The sequence below is a fragment of the Aulostomus chinensis genome, chromosome 7, assembly GCF_037954235.1.
Source record: "Aulostomus chinensis isolate RoL2024-O1b breed Wild chromosome 7, RoL_Achi_v1.0, whole genome shotgun sequence".
Taxonomy (NCBI): Eukaryota; Metazoa; Chordata; class Actinopteri; order Syngnathiformes; family Aulostomidae; genus Aulostomus; species Aulostomus chinensis.
In genome coordinates, this window is record NC_141326.1 from 15,509,573 (window position 1) to 15,527,500 (window position 17,928).

The following is a 17,928-nucleotide window of genomic DNA, read 5'->3' on the forward strand; positions in this document are numbered from 1 at the left end:
AAAACAGAGTCATCCAGCCAAGTGGGAGAAATGCCTCTCTTTGAGAAGAGAACAAGACAGCTATAACCGACGAACTCCCTCCAAAAAAACAGCTTACTGTGGTGGAATCATTTACCCACGGGAAAATAATTAGAAAAATCGTAAATCTAATTATTTGTGAAAAAAATGTGACACTTTATTTTTAGCCCATATCGCCCAGGCTAAGCTTGAACGTTAGTTTTAGCCCTCACATTCAAGTATCACAGTCACAGCAACTACAGTAGTTCCCCTCAGCTCAGAATACAGTCTCTGCATGTCCTTCCAATTAGTGGAACTCGAGTTAAACCCTGGCTAGACACCTACTGTACTTTCCATCTGTCCATCTGGATTTTGCCCTTTCCATTAAACCTCTCTCTTGCAAACTTTCAAAATGTGCTCCAAAGTCTGTTAACTCTTCCCTCGCCACTGATGATATTTTTCCGGCAATATGTAATATCATTGTCATGTGGTAGGGGGTGCTACTGCACACTTGGATAAATTATACTACATGTCTAGGTCAAGTGAAGAAGATGCTCTTGGAACCATGGAGGGATGTTGAGGTACTGCACCAGACCAGTTTAGGAGCACTTTAGTGAACATGGGCCTTAAATAAAAATCTGGTTCAGATAAGGACTCTTCCTTCACTCTGCCCCTCTCCTCCCGCAAAACTTCACTACCCCCCCCCCCCCACACACACACACACACACACACACACACACACAAAGACATAGATGCCCTCTCTTTCCTGGTGTAATGTCAGATATTCCAGGTCAGGGAGAACACTGGGGAAATTATACTTGTACCTGGGCTCCTATCCTAGCACCACTGATTGTGTGTGTAGGTATGAATGTGTGTGAGAGAGTGAGAACGTGAGAGAGAGAGAAAAGGAGATAGAGAGAGTCCAGTGAATCTCCTGGGTAGATCTGTTACCGTAGGGGAAGTGGACAGACACTAAGGAAAAGCGGACACACCAACTGAAGCCAACTAGTTCAGATGTGAAGGCATTTTACCCATATTTGGATATATACTGTAGACTTCATAACAATGTTTGTGTGTCCATAGAAGAGAGGTAAGATGAGCTGATGGTTCATGAATGGATCTGTGTTAGCTTTGACCTGGTGTCAGAGAAACACACATCAATTCCTGCACCACCGAAGCGTAAAAGCCTGGAAACATGAGATTTTAACCTAAAACTTAAATTTTGAATATGACGATGCCCTGCTACCACAAAAAGGTACATCACTGGCTTCATGTGCTTTTGTATTCCTGAACAAATTATTCTTTTTGCAGCAGACTGCAGGAAAATATTGACTGACTATTTATGAGAGGAATATTTCACCCAAAAGTGCGTTTTAACTTCCAAGTATATACTGGACTGAAGTATCACTCTTTAAGTATGGCAGAGCCATTGTTTATTCTTGAAGAGCAAGAAGAACAAGCTCTTTTCTGTTTTGTATCCATACCAATAACATGAATTATTGGGATATCAAAGCGGAGGTTCAGGGTTTTCTGAGTCCATTACAGCAGTTTTCCAGATAGCAGTAATTAATCTTGGAGAACCAAGAGAACATCCAAGCTGCAACCCACCCAAGCTGAGACAAAAGAATGAATGGAATGTCAAAAGGGGTAAATGTCAACGTATGGAGGAAACAGTGCAAGCAACATGAGTCTAGTCAGGAGAATAGTAATACCTGAATGAATAAAGCGGATAAATTACTGGATGACCTGACTTATCTGAGTTTTGCTCTCTTATTTTATCAACCGTCAAACACGTCAAAATGTATACACTACCGGACAAGAGTTTGGACACACCTTCTTATTTAATGTTTTTGCTTTATTTTCACAATGATTAAATATTAGATTCTCACTGAAGGCCTCAAAACTATGAATTATATAGTAAACAAAAAAGTGAGAAATGACTCAAAACATTTTATATTTTAGATTCTTCAAAATGGCCACCCTTTGCGTTGATTACTGCTTTGCACACTCTTGACATTCTCTCAATGAGCTTCATGAGGTCGTCACCTGAAATGGTTTGCCAACAGTCTTGAAGGAGTTCCCAGAGATGCTGAGCACTTGTTGGTCCTTTTGCCTTCACTCTGCGGTCCATCTCATCCCAAACCACCTGGAGTGCTTTTAGGTCAGGTGACTGTGTCGGCCAAATCATCTGGCGCAGCCCTCCATCACCCTCTTTCTTGGTCAAACTACCCTTACACAGCCTAGAGGTTTGCTTGGGGTCGTTGTCCTTTTGAAAAATCAATGATGGTCCAAGTAAACGCAAACCAGATGGGATGACGTGTTGCTGCAGGATGCTGTGGTAGCCATGTTGGCTCAGTGTGCCTTTAATTCTGAATAAAGCCCTAACAGTGTTACCAGCAAAGCCCCCCCACACCATCACACCTCCTCCTCCATGCTTCATGGTGGGAACCATGCATGTAGAGACCATCCATTCACACAAAGACACGCTGGTTGGAACCAAAGATCTCAAATGTGGACTCATCTGACCAAAGTAATCTTGAAGTAATGGTGGACTGTCATTTCTCGTTACTTACCTGTCAGCTGTGTACCAACCTGACATCTGCGCAACACAACTGATGACCCCAACTACATTAAGAAGGCAAAGAAGTTCCACAAATGAACCCTGACAAGGTAAACCTGAGAAGTGAAAAACATTTCAGGTGATGACATCATGAAGCTCATTGAGAGAAGGCCAAGGGTCTGCAGCGCTGTCAGCAAAGCAAAGGGTGGCTACTTTGAGGAATCTAAAAAACATTAAACATGTTTACAGTTATTTAACTTTTTTTTCTTTGCTGCATAATTCCATATATCTTGCTCCATTTATTTGATGTCTTCAGTAGGTATCTACAATGTAGAGAGTAGTAAAAATAAATTTTTCAAGAGAGGTTTGGACTGAGAAAAAAGAACCTACCCACCCATGGTTCCTTTTGTTGAATACCTGCAGTTTTGTTTCTTTTATGGAGCACATGCAAATAATAAATAACCACAAAGATTGGCCGAGGTCGGCTTTCAGTTCAGATGCAATGAATCTTACCTTTCTAACCACGTGCACTTTGTGTGCGAGTCTGGACTCATCTCTAACAAACTACTCTCCTCACACACACACACACACACCATACAATTACCGCCAATCAAACTCTACTTACTGTTTCATATTCTCTCTATTTTTTCCCTCTTTCCTGTCTCCCAAACACGCGCTAACATACCCATACACTCCAGGCAGCAGCACTCCAAACTCAACCCTTACTTCACCTGGACAGACCTGTAATTAGAATGTGACACAAGACAAGACTAAAAACAGGCCTGCAATTACTACTGCGGGGGGACAACATATGAGTGGGAAATGTGTCCATCCCCTCCTATTTTAATACGCGTTTATATTATAATGAGAAAAGCCTTTTAGCCTTCCCTTCATACTGACTGTGTTTCTGGTAAGACTTAACAAGAATTTCATTATTATGCAGTAGTGATATTCAAAGAAATATAGATAAAAACAAATGCATGTATCAGAGGCCCAGCATGCATGTTCCTATTCAGCAGCACAACAACTGAGGAAATGATACCCTTGACTGTCCACTCGCTGTCTGTTACATGACGGCTAAATTAAACTGGCTGCTGATATGAGACATAGGAGCTATGAAAGACACCACAATTGTATATGAGACATTTTCAAATCACTGAGAGTACATGAGCAGGGCAGTTGCATCTAGGACACGCCCGACTCCTCAACTATAAAGAAAAAACATCTGGATAGCATCCAAAAGCACCATGCATCAACACACACTCACACTCACACTCTCCACACACTCTAATGAAGCCCCGGTAGTGACGAGGAGCAGCAGGGAGCGGCGCGGATCGCCGAAGACAAGTGTGTGTGAGCTTTCGTCGCACAGTATGTGTATGCTTGTGCTAGTGTGTGCGTCTCCGGCGGGATAATTATGGCGCTCCTCGGCAGCTGAGCGTGCCAGATGTACTGGGAGAAGGAGAAGGAGGAGGACGGAGAGGAGGAGGCACGGCGCAGAGCAGAGAGGGAGCCCAGCACCAGGAGCAATGCAGTAGGGAGTATGCAGAGTGAATACATTAGTGTGAATATGCTGTGTGTCTATGCACTGATGTGTGTCCGTGTGTGTGTGTGTGTGTGTGTGTATACCTTTGAATGCTTGCTACAATGTGTGTGTGTGTGCATGTGTCTGAATAAGAGAGCATCTCAGCATGTGTATTTCCAGATGGATGTCCTTGTTTGTACATATTAATACAGTGTGTGTGTGTGTGTGTGTGTGTGTGTGTGTGTGTGTGTGTGTGTGTGTGTGTGTGTGTGTGTGTGTGTGTGTTTGGCATGGATGATTTTGTTTCTTGCCATCCACCATTAGCAGTCTGGCTCCGTCACAAATGAGCATCTCTCATCCAGGACAGACACGAGAATGAAGAGGGACAGAGAGCATGAGATGGGAAAGTTGAAAGTGGCTGACGGGAAAAGAGACAGCAGGAGAGGGGGCGGGGTCACCAGTGGAAAAAGAAAGAATGTGACACACACAAATCAGTTGGACAAAGTTTGAGAAATTACTTTACAGATATAATATCAATGATGATGCAGGATGGAATCTACAAAAATACAGAATCCCTTCACAGGGGTGACAAACCTTTCCCCTGTGGGACCAAAACTGAACCATAATGGTGTCCATGAAACAAAAGCAAGCACATATTCAGTTGTTAAAATGGTAAGAAAAACCCTCAAATCCTTATTTAAGATTCCACAAAGCTGAAAAAACAAATTAGCACTACATGTTTAAGTCATAATAAAGTGGGTTTGATAAGGTGCTTCTATTGCATTGGACTTTCAAGTGCAGGTAAACAAGGAGAATGCAATTGTTCTGCAACACAAAAACATAGCACATAAGTTCAGTCATCCGTTGATGAGCAGCTTCAATATCCTACACAGTGTCACTCTGCTGCCTGATCAAATAATTTGTGATCCTACATATTTAAAGACCATTTTTACTTCACAAAATACTCAATAGTATCAACAGTGAGTTACGTTTTTTTTTTTTAATGATTTTTTAAAAAAAAAATTTCTACCAAGCAAATTATATTATTATTTACATTTTGTGAGCCAAATCAAACCTTATGATGGGCTAAATTTGGGCAGCCCTGTTTTAAAGCAAACCTATAGTCATGTGATAAGATGTATTTTGCTGGGTAGTGTGGACACAGTTTGTCACTGTCAGGTTGGTCAAAATGCAACTCCCACTGGCACTGACTCTGCTTGTGGAGATGGATTATTGCATGGCACGCTAGTCGTGAAACACTAACATGGACATTTACATCTGGGTGACATTCAGTTAAGAGCAATGATTCCATTGAACAGACAAACGCGTTCAGCTGCTATTTGCTGACTGTACTGCTTTGCATTGATTTTAAAATGTGTGGATCCCTCCTATTTCAAGAAAATTATCCCGTGTTCATGAATATACTGCATGGAGAAAAACAAGCCAACTGAAAGCCAGCAAAGAATTATAGAAGGGAAGAAAGAAAAGGGAGAAAAGCAAACACCAGCTTAAAAAAATCAGAGCAGAAAGTAAGAGATTCTCTCCTCTGTGGCTGCCTTTGTCACCTCACTCACCTGAGGGGGGGCAGAGCAAAGCACCTTGGGAAATTACTGAAACCAGAATGCATTGATTTACCCAGGATGATGTGTGTGCATATCTGCGTGCATGAGTATGTGTGTGCGAGTGTGTTTGCCACAAGGCCTTTGTACAGCAATAAAGAGAACAGCCTGGTCGACATCTGTTTAGAGACGAAAGATAAGAGCACCGATGTATACCGTTGTCTCAACCTTTCTTTCTTTCTCACTCTTTCTCCAGCAATCTCCTGGCTTCTGCCTTTAATTAAGAGCCAAAGAAAATCCTCAAACATCTCCCAGCACGCCTTTGCATCCCATCTCATGCTGTGAAGAGGGTCTTCTCGACCATTTCTCTCCAGGAAGTGTATTCTGTGGTTTGACTCAAATGCAATTTAGGAGTGGACTGTGCTGAATCAACAGCTAGTGGGCAGCTGACTGTTCCTTGAGATGATTAAGCAATGATGGGTTAGTAAATCATCGGAAAAGAATCGGAAAGAACATACACATTTCCAAAATTTCTCTTTCTGTCGTGGCCTCTGAAGAATGTATTAGAATATATTATCTCAACATTTCACTAAGCACTTTCATCGGCTATTTAAAGTGCCATCCCTCTGCGTCTCTTCACTAAAATTAAAGTCATGAGCAGTGAATCTACACCGTGGACTCCAAGAATTCTAATGAGCTAGTGATTGTGTCTACGTGGTGGCCAAGAAAATGATAATCAATATGTTATTTGCCAGTCCCAAGAGCAAACAACACAACCTTCCAAATCAATACTCAATCTCAAACTGAGCCTCTAAACAACTCTTTCCCCCTTGATCCCAAGTTTGTCTTCTCTCTAGATGATGTTTGCTTTGGCTCGTGCAGTATGAGGTCATGACCTTTGTGTAATATCATTAAGACTGAAGGATCTCATTTCACCAAGTTTGTTTGTAGGCTTTCAACCCACATATGTTTGTAGGCTGTTGGAGAACAGTGGCCTTTGTATAACTGAGCTTCTGTTCAGAAAATAAATCTGACAGGTAAAAGTTAGGTTTTTTTATTTATAGATAGATAGATAGATAGATTAGATAGATTAGATAGATTAGATAGATAGATAGATAGATAGATAGATAGATAGATAGATAGATAGATAGATACTTTCCTTCTTTTCCTGCCACTTTTCCAAAGACAACAAATTGCTTCGTTTAGGTCCATCAGATTGCTGCTTGTGTCTGGCTTACAATCCAAATACTCATTAATTTTGTGTTCTACTAGGATTGTATTTAGTGTACATAAATGTGAAACAGAGTCCTCTCCCAAAACCTGTATTATACCTACCACCACAGTTGACAGGGTGTGTTTGAACATGCTGCCCTACCCCAGAACATATCTTGATTGAGTCATCTCCCAGGTGATGAATATGCAGCTGTTCAAAATACCATTAACAAGATATAAATCTGCCACAGTGGACACACACTTGTGTGTAAGCCCTCTCCATTTCCGTTTTCCTGTCCTTCTGGCACCATCTCAAACAAGGCTAGCAAGGTGACCCTGAAACACAGGCTATGTGAGTGTGCATGTATGTGCGCATTTCTATTAGTGTGCATCTATGTGCATGTGTGCACGGACTTGTGTGCGTGCGTGCGTGCGTGTGTGTGTGTACAGTCCCTGTAATTAACACCAGCCACTAATGAAGTCCAGCTGCTCGGCTAGAGGACTGAGTGTGAGCCAAAATCTGCCAGAGATTGCTCTCATCCTCTCTATCTCGCTTTCTACTGACGAATTCTTGTTCCAACTCTTGCTTTATTCATCTTCATCTACCTATCTGCATACAGTCCCACTCATTTCACCCTATTTATTTACATTCAGTTGTCTCTTTCTCCCTCACCTGCTCCCTTTAGCATTTCTGCATCAGTCTCTTTTTTCTCCCACTGTTACCCATCAGAATTAATCTCGCCCAGCTGAACTATAATTGGCAGTCCTGTTTCCCTATGTCTCAATTTCTTATTTCAGGTTCTATGATTAGTTTCATAGTACACTCGCCTGTCTTCTCTTCATTCCATCATGTTCCTAGCTATTTAATTACTGCAAGTTCAAAAACCTGCTTTCACAAATTTCTAACATGTTGCTTTCATAATACATCTAGTTTCACATATTTATTGAAGAACATGCCCTGGCCATGTGCATCAATGCCTAAAGATAGGAAATTACTTGTTGGGCTGTGAAACAGAACCACTTGCTACCCTTTCAGAGAGCACTTTTCCCCACACGCACACCACATGATAGCAGTAAATAAGAAATTGTTTTTTGTTGCTGTTTTTTTTTTTTTTTTTTTTTTTTTTACGTTTGTGTTGGGCTGCACGGTGGTGCAGTGGTCAGCACTGTCGCCTCACAGCAAGAAAGTTCCAGGTTTGAGCCCCCGCTCGGGCACGGTATCTTTCTGTGTGGAGTCTGCATGTTCTCCCTGTACCTGTGTGGGTTCTCTCTGGTACTCCAGCTTCCTCCCACTGTCCAAAGGCATGCAATTTGGGGACGAGGCTGATTGATACTCTAAATTGACCGTAGGTGTGACTGTGAGTGTGAATGGTTGTTCGTCTCTGTATGTTGGCCCTGCGATGGACTGGCGACCTGTCCTCTCGCCCATAGATGCTGGGATAGGCTCCAGCCCCACCGCAACCCTTACTAGCAAGGAAAAGCGGAAGACGACGATGGATGGACGACGTTTGTGTTGACTCCACTTGTCTGCAAAACACATGAACCAGGGTCTTCTTCTGGCAGACTGTGTTCTCTTCTCTTACCGCTAATATACAGGTCAACACAACCTCTTAGGTTCCATCAAGATGGCCATCATACTGACATAAAAATGCATTAAGTAAATGTAAGCTCAACATCAAACACTGACATATTCTTTGCTCACCTCCCCTGAAACATTAATCTGTCTCTCTCACACACACTGGCACTCTCCCCACATTATCATACACAAAGCTTGGTATTCAGTCCTGACATATCATATTTAAAGCTACAGTCTGACTGCATGGCTGTAAAAATCTCTCACACACAAATGCACACATGCTTTGCTTGCTACCAGCTGTGACAGATGCGCCTGTCACAGGAGAAAATGAATTCAGAATAGTTAGTGAATTAAGCAGGGAGTTAATTGTTGCTTGGCCTATGTTTATGAAGCGCATAAAGGCAAAGCGCTTTGTTTGTCTTGACAATTAGCCAGCAGAGAAAGAGAGAGGAGCAGTGTGTGTGTGTGTGTGTGTGTGTGTGTGTAATTGTCCCGTTCGCTTTCGCAGCTGGTGCAGCCACACCTGGACAAGTTGAAAGAGGGAGAGGGGGGATGCGAAGGAGGGATGTGTGTACAGTATGCTATATAGCCCACTAGGCCACCCTCTGACTAAACACACACACACAAGCATACACACCTACCTGCAGAGAAAGGACCAACAAAGACATCACTCACACATGACAGACAACTTCTATACATGAGTTAAGATAGCTGATGTTGCATGTAGAAATATTCTCCCAGGCAAAGATCCAGCATGACACACAGGCAGACACTTTCTCTCTCAAACACACACACACACACACACACACACACACACACACACACACACACACACAAACATGATTATTTTGTGTTCCGATGCCTATCCTGGCTGGGTCTCTCCCCGTCTATTTGTCAGTGTGTCCTATTAGGTTTCCAAACAGCTTGTAATGACTGGTAATAAACAGCAGAAGAAGGAGGTAAATCAAGCGAGAAGACGACAAAATGAGCTCTCCAGGGGACCACCATGCTCCCAGCCTTCAAAACACACACACACACACACACACACACATACAAATGGAAATACACAAACAATTCTGTGTGTGTTTGTGTGTGTGTGTGTGTGTGTGTGTGTGTGTGTGTGTGTATGTGTGTGTGTTCATGCACAGGCAATAAAGCCGACAACAGCGACAAACACATAACATGTACTTTCTTTTAACAGTGTCCATGTATGTGGTAGTTTCTATTTTACTTTTGATTTTAAAGCTGGCAATGAAACACACCTGAGCTGGCAGCCACTACTAGTAAAGATTCTGGGCCATTTGTACTGTGCTGTGTACTATGAGTAGTCATTGTGTGTAAATACATGAATGTAATGAAGTATCCTTATATTCCCTAAAGTAGATAAAAAAGGAATCTGATTAGATAATCCTGACAAATTATACCTGAAGGAAGGACATTTGACTCAACTAAGAGTTTTGAATGTGACTGAGGTTATTCCTTGTATATCGTTACAGTAGATCTTTATTTTCTCAGATATCTTCTATCTGTCCATCCATCCTTCCTTCCTCTCTCCATCATCCAGCCCTCAGTGATCCCTTCCCTCCCTCACTCTCCCTCCTTCCTGTCCCTTGTCCCTTCATCATCACTCCCTCCCTCCCTCTGGTGTCACAGCTCGCTGGCTCCAGGTGGTGAGGGAGGGAGGGAAGGAGGGAAGGATGGATGGAGGGAGGGATGAAAGACAGGAGAGGGGGCTGTGTGCTGTCATCTGTTCCTATGTTCATACCATCACAGTGCAGACCGATATCCCACAACCTGCTCGGCCTTTCACCTAACCCAGACTCATTTCTGACTGGCAGTCAGACGTATGTATAAAATCTGCTTCTTTTTTCATTCATCTTTGAAACTGGGAATTACATCACAATAGTCATAATAACTGTATTTATTATACATTAGTCAAAAGATGAGTAAGCAAACGATGTGTTGAATAAACCTCTCCTGAGTGTCAGCAGCAGCGATACTCACATTGGAAGAGAACAATCTTTTTGCCACCAAAACATTTTTAATTTGCTAGACATGCAAACACCAAACCAAAAGACTCGTCAGTGAAGTCAATTTAATGTGAATTTGTGTTTTTCATTCTTTTCAGCTCAGTGTGAGCATCTCTGCATTTTGAAGTTTTTCTTTTCCTTAATGAATTCACCAAACTGACACCACGACCCAAATACTGCAATACGATCTGAACTGTGAGCCTGCTAAACCTTTGCACCTATAGCAGGAAGAAAGAGAAAGAGAGAGAGAACTAACACTAGAAATGGGAGAGAGAGAGAAAATCATTGTTTTCAACCTCTAATATTCCCATAACATTAGTGTATGGAAACGCATATATTTGCATTATAATTAGTGAATATTTCTGTAAAACTTAAGATACATTTGAATGGAAATGCACCTAGAGGCCTATTTGGAAAGAGCTGCTGATTGGTGAGTGGTGGGTGTGTAAAAAGCTTCAAACATTCATAATTTTATTTTAGAAACAATAGTTGATCTATGTGTTGACACTAAAGCACACTCCATTAAGAAGACATGCAGTTTCCTGTGGTGCTGCAAGCTCCGTCAGACGGGACCCTTGTGCATGCAATGTTTAGATAGCAATACTCATCACAGTACCTCTACTACTCGGTTGTCTGTGAAATGCTGGTTGTGTTCATGTGAAATCCCGGTATGACGATAATGTTAAGTGTTTTCTTGTGAGTGTTCACGGAGAAACTCTCACACACACACACACACACACACACGCACGCACATACATACACACACATACACACACACACACCAGCACAAAAGGGCAGAGTAGTGTGAAGCTTATTAGTTCAAGTGCAGCTGGGCAGAATAAACAGCAATGTTGCTAGCCGGTGGCAAAGACAGAGACACACACCCACACACACACACACACACACATCCATGAAGCAACTCTTCACCACATTATCCACTTCCTTTGACCTTAATAGCTTCTTATTCACCTCATTAAGCTTTCAGTGACACAAAGTAACCACACCAGACCCTGCTTGTCAACACAAACATACATTTGGATAAGTGTATATATGTGTAAAAGGAAGGGAAAGAAAGAAGAAAGGGGACAGCAACAAGCAGGGTAGATATATGCACAGATTTATGGCAGCTCAGCCACAGCCCTCCGGTGGCTGCTTAGACAGCAGACAGACATTACTAGTCAAGTGCATCACTGCCGGCTAATGGACAGGTGGAGTGTTCTGAAGCTAGCTGGGTTTTATCTGACACCAAAAGAGGGGGCATCATGAATGGTTTTGGTCTGCAGCCAAAGTCACCGTCATATATATTGTAGCACCTTCAGTGATTCAACACTGAGAAGCTGTCATGTGTCAAACAAGAAGCCATTTTGGAAGATAAATGTCCCCTTGAAATACGTGTGATTATAAGATCTGTGGAGAAGGTGACGAGGTAAGTATAGCTAACATTGTTGCAGTGTGTAGATGTAAATAGGTAACTAAAGCTCACACTGAGGACACATCATTAGCCACCTCTCTCCACAGGGAGCACTTAGATCCAGGTGAGTGGCCACTCGATACTTCCAAAGCATTTTGTGTGTGCGTGTGTCTGTGTGTGTTAGTGTGTCTGTGTGTGTTTGTGAGATGTGTATGAGGTGGGAAGGACAATGAAACATGCAGCTAGCAGCAGGGATTGGGGTGAATGAGGAGCTGAGGTGAGGGGTAATTATACCAAGATTTGTCTATAATATAAAATAATCCCTGAAGATTATTACTGTTGATAATGTTTTATGCTCAACACTAATTCTTGCTAATACGGAACAGTTTCTTGGTGCATTCAGTACTTCATTACTGCTTAGATGTTTGTTTCCCACATCATGCAATGTGGTTTTAACACATGACTCCGTACAATAATCATAATTTCCATTAACTGAATTTGACTCCATCTTTTGAAAAGCGGGAGAATGCTTATCAATGAAATGCTGATGGGCAGGCAGTGGGGCAGCACAACGCTGCCTTGCTCATAGTGCGAGCTAAGGAGACAGAAAGGGGACAAACCTTGCCGACAGGTGGGCTCTTCTACAGCCATCCAATAGGCAGGTGGGGATGGGGAGAGCGGAGGAGAGAATGGGCAGGATTAGTAATACGCAGTGTGAATCTGATGTGTGGAGGGGGGGAGGCAAAAACCTTGATACAACATGAAGCAGGTTTAAAGACTGGTCATTGTCCCCATTGGTATTATCGACAAATGAACACACTGTCATCTTGCAGAGCCATTTTTCAAGATCACCTTTCTAGGTACTCTTTATCACCATGACATAGAGTGAATGTGAGGAAGGTAAAGTTACTTGAATGGCCTTATTTTGGGAATGACCTGTGTCAGACTCATGAATAATGCTGCTGCTGATCCAAGTTACAATGATGGACAGGCAGGAGATAAAAGCAGCAGAGACAGTGAAAGACAGCAGGAAAGTTTTACCAAAAGTGTTTAAGTGCAGAGAGTGAGTGTGCTGTGTTATTGGCACATAAATGGAAGAGCTACTGAGAGTATGCAAATTGAGACTCATCCACAATTAGAGTGAGGTGACATGTTTTATGTGGCTCTTTTTGCATTCACTTGGTTTGGGGCAGATACAGTACATGTAGAGGATGTTTGCCAGAGAGTAATGAGTGTGTGAGGATGTCTACATGTGTTTGAGATGTGAGATCTCACACTGTGAAATCTAGACAGAGGTGATTAGTAAAACATTAGTGGCGGCACAAACACTCAGAACATGCTGTCATGTACTTTATTTAGGTGTGAGTGTGTGTGTGTGTGTGTGTGTGTGTGTGAGTGTGTGTGTGAGAGAGAGAGAGAGAGAGAGAGAGAGAGAGGGAGAGGGAGAGAGAGAGAGAAGACGACAACCCTTTGGGAGACATATCCAGACTAATTAAGTTAAAGATCACGATAAGGTTTACAATCCAACCATGTAAACTAACTTCAACAAAGGAAGTTAACGCCTGAAACATACCAGATGTGTCACTAAGTGTTGTAGTCAACTGGAGCAGCCACACTGATCACTTTCTAGCACAGCTGTTATGCGCGTCACCATGTGATGGCAGGTTTTTTTTTTTTTTTTTTTGGTCTTTGCTCGTGACTCTACAATGCAGCCCTCCAGGCCTATTAAATGATTATCTCCACAGAAAAGGCTCAGGCTTTGCTGGAGGGTCTAAACAAACAGAGCTGGTGTGGTTGGTTAAAAACCCTGGCGGAACGTGCTGTGCATGACTCCAGTGTGTTTCAGGCATTTAAGACAATTACAAAAGCTACTTAAAACTTCAAACAAAATCTCATAAAATGTTGCACCATATTGTGGTAGATGGACTTAGAGCAGGCCTGAGTTTCTGCTGAAGGCAGAACCATATCTTATATATGTATATCAATAAATTAAGATCACCAATAAGAGAACATTCTTGACCTCTGCAAATAGGGTTCTCTGAACAAAGACACTATGATAGGAGGCTGATCTGTTATTTTATACATCAAAATAAAGTGCAGAAACACACACACAGACACACACGGAGAGATAAATTGTGTCTTTACCTCACACTATCACACAAGGGAAGAAAATCTTCATGATGTGCAGCTGCACAGCAGAAAACAAAGCCTGCCAAAAATCACTGCGGGGCAGTCCGAGGAGGCACGCACACACAGACACACACACACTAACGTATAAATGAGAGGAGGCAGCATACAACAACAAAACAAAGTAAATCATGATATGAAACTAACCACGTTAACAATATTTTGTGGAACTCCTGTACTTATTTGATATGCTCATCTCTTAGCGATAATGTGGGAAATAAAGAAGAGAAAATTTAACCTGGAAGATGTTAGATTTACTTCTTATGTAAATGTATAAGGTATGATGTTCCTTTATTGGTCCCATTATGGGGAAATTCACATATTATCGTATACTAATATAAATAACGATCTCATCCAGAAAATCACTACTGACGCTGCAGATGCACAAACTGTTCTTGCGTCAAAATGAGCTCATGTGTCAGTGCAGCTCTACATGCAGAGATAAAAACCCAGAAGTTTACTCTTTCCACACACCCCCCACCTCACCTGCTCAGCAGTGTTGGAAGCTAGAAAAAAAAAAATTACACACAGCACAGTGGTTACACATACACACTCGGGTGGGATGTGCCCCCAACCCACGCAAAACACCAATGCACATATTACCTCACAGAGCTCATTTTATCTGCAGTAGATACACACACACACACACACACACACACACACACACACACACACACACACACACAGAGTTTATAAAAGTATATAAGACAAATTCTCCTGTGTGCAGGATGTACTGGTTGTGATGTAGTGGCGGAGGAAGAAGTGTGGATAAATGTGGAATTTTGTGATTTCCATCAAAACATCATCATTTACCACAGAAATATCTATTACATTGATCATCATTATCCATTTGTTAACTGATGGTTTGTGTCATATTGTGAAGAAATTAATATCTTGTGTGTGTGTTTAATGATGCTCCTTACTGTGGGACTGTCGAGTTGTTAAGGATATTTTCTCTTGGTGAAGTCTAATTCAAGGTTGCCCCCGCCCTGGAGATGTGTCGTAAGGTCGTCCCACCACCAAGAGGCATGATGGGACTGTTTATTTTTCAAAAAATAATTGATAGTGTAGACTGTGGTGGATGTCAAGGGCCAGAGAAGTCATGCAAATCAGTCCACACAAAGGGCTAATCCTTGAAATAAGCCAACCACAAAGGCAAAATTGCACCAACAACAATCAGTGCTGCATGCTACTATCTGATGACATGGTTAACACAAGTCTATGCAAAACATGAAAATTATTTTCTTTTTGCCCCTTCAACCTTCTTGGAGGACTTCTCTTTCCCTCCTGTTGGGGCTATCCTCTCTCTGTCTCTGTCCTTCTCCTCATCTCGTCCTCGAGAGCAGGAGGACTGACCACATGGTGTTTTAATTAAGCTGATATAGACCGAGTTAGCAGGAAAGCATGAGGACGTCTATAGTGCCGTCACAGTAAAGCAGAAACCAGAGGCGTTTTCTAGATCCTTTAAATATTGAGTATTAAACATGTCAGTAGGTCTAAAGGTCTTGTTTAAGCCTATTTTTTAATATTCTGTTGTTTGTAACAAATAAGCAAGTTTTCTTTAACTGTAACAATGTGCCGGTGTCCATTTATCATCACGTGGCATTGCTTCATTAAAGGCAGTTCACATTTGAGATGCGAAAAATGTTTGCGTGAAAAGGTTTTATTTTGTTCGACTTGAAGACCCCTGAAACATCGACGAGTAACTGATAGAGAGGAAGAAACATGAATCATAAAGCAAATGACTAACAACACAGCAGTCAACATAATTTCAACTTTGTGATGAGTAATTAATATCAAAATAATTTTTCAACTGCGGCTGGCTTGAGTCCCAAAACTGCTCGGCAAGTTGTACTTGTGATGATTCTTCCTCAGCGCAACAAGGATTCCACTCTAGACTTCTCACTCTGACCCTCTCTCCTTCTATCAGTGTGAGTGTTGTCTCTCTTTCCCTTTCTGACAGCATAATTAACAGGACTGTGGGGTGCACAATGTATTACCCATGGAGCAATGTGGCAGTCACATTACTGGTCGCATTAAATTCACCCTAGGCATTCCTGATATCTCGCATTCACAACGATTGGACCGACGTGAGCCCAAGGCTGTTTTAATGCACACGCACACCTTGATTTTTGACCCTTGACCAGCAAAATCTACACAGGTCATCAGGCCAAATATGAAAACATTCCCTCAGGGAGTCATTGAAGCATCCCGATATGAGGTTCATGAGATCCAGATGCTCCCTAAGACTGCAAGAATGAATGGACGGACGTTGACAAGCTCCTTCCATGTTATGTACGGGAAGTTGATATGGTAAATGGACTCCTTTTTACAAAGCGCTTCACAGTGTCATGTCTTTCAACCATGCAAACACACACACACACACACACACACACACACACACACACACACACACACACACACACACACACACACTGAAGGCTGGAGGCTGCCATGCAACTTGACCTCAACCTGTTAATTTAAAAGACCCGCAGTGAAATTTGTTCATTTTCTCTCTGTCTCTGTCTCTCTCTCTCTCTCTCCCTTCTTCATTTCAGAGTGGGGGTGGGGAAGGGTAGTCGCAAATGTAATAATAGGAACTGGGAAAGCTCTTAAAAATAATCTGCCTCAATTTCATAATTAATCTGTGCTACGCTTTCACACTTTAAGCACGTTAATTAACCCAAAACTGCCACCACTGCATGGGGATGAATGAGTGTGTGTGCATGTATCTGTGTGTGCGTTTGTGTGTGTTGGGGGGGGGGGGGGTTATCTCTCATACAGGGAAGTGAACCTGGGAAAATGGCAGGATTAAAACAGAGAGGAGTAGTGAAGTGGGTTTAAGATGAGGAGGACAAAATCTAATGAAAGAATGAAATGAGAGGTAAGAGAGACACAGCAGGTAAAAGAGAGAGTTTGTGTACCACAGGGAATGCAGTAAAAGTTACCCAGGCTGTACTTCTGTTTCAACTCTCTTCTCCTGTCTCCAGACATTACAAGACAACTTAGAGCAATGTCAGCATGCACACACACACGCACGCACGCATGCACGCACACACGCACACCTCAGACTACATCAGTGACTCTGGGATTGCTTGTCATGTCTAGCAAGGGCTGAGAGTGGGTGTTGCAGACCATTTGTTCCCCAGAACAACTCACAGGTCCACCTCGTTAATCTCCATGACAACAGGAATGCTAAGGTGGCAAATTAGTAGAGTACAGAAAAAAAAACTGTCACAGGGGAAGCTCATAAAAGATCATAGACTGGAAACGAAAGAGGTAGTTTTTAGTTCAACACAAGTTTTTGGTTAAACACACACAAACACTCACAGACACTGAATAATGAAAGAACCCCCTAATGATTAAGCTTACCTTGCTATAGTGGCAGTGGCTGCATCGTGCTTATTGTACTTCATGCAAAAAGCAGCTGGCCATAATACATTACATGAAAGATGTGCTTCATTGTGTGAGTCTCAGTCATTCACATAGGAATATACATTTGTTTCTGATCATGTGTTTCATTATTCCAGGATCATATACTGTATAACTGTGGAAAATTCCTTGATATCATCAAACAAAATAAGAATATGACTGCATTAATATGTATGCTAAGTGCTGAGTGTGGGTGTGACTATATGTAATTTGGCTCCTGGAAGATTGTTTTACACTCATAGTTTCATCTGTAATTGTGCTTGTTTTCTAAGTCGAGTCTTTGAACCCTCAGAGGTGTAGTCAAGTGGTAAATTGCACAACAGATGGTCCAGACAGCCCACAAGTCAAAAAGAGCTCTTCATTTCACCTGCCTGTCTCACACTTGTGTGTGTGTGTGTGTGTGTGAGTGTGTGTGTGTGTGAGTGTGTGAGAGAGAGAG

General features: G+C 42.1%; 1 protein-coding gene across 4 annotated transcripts in view; it reads right to left on the bottom strand.

Annotated features, from left to right (window-relative positions):
• The window catches only part of znf423 (zinc finger protein 423), a 156,194-nt gene that overhangs the window by 50,120 nt on the left and 88,146 nt on the right, over positions 1-17,928 (bottom strand). For 3 of the 4 annotated variants that reach the window (XM_086208686.1, XM_086208684.1, XM_086208683.1), the window contains one exon: positions 12,491-12,511. The exons of the other annotated variant lie outside the window; for it this stretch is intronic. In XM_086208686.1, the coding sequence (XP_086064812.1) occupies positions 12,491-12,511 (21 nt within the window). The remainder of the gene's footprint in view (positions 1-12,490; positions 12,512-17,928) is intronic. 4 annotated transcript variants of the gene reach the window in all.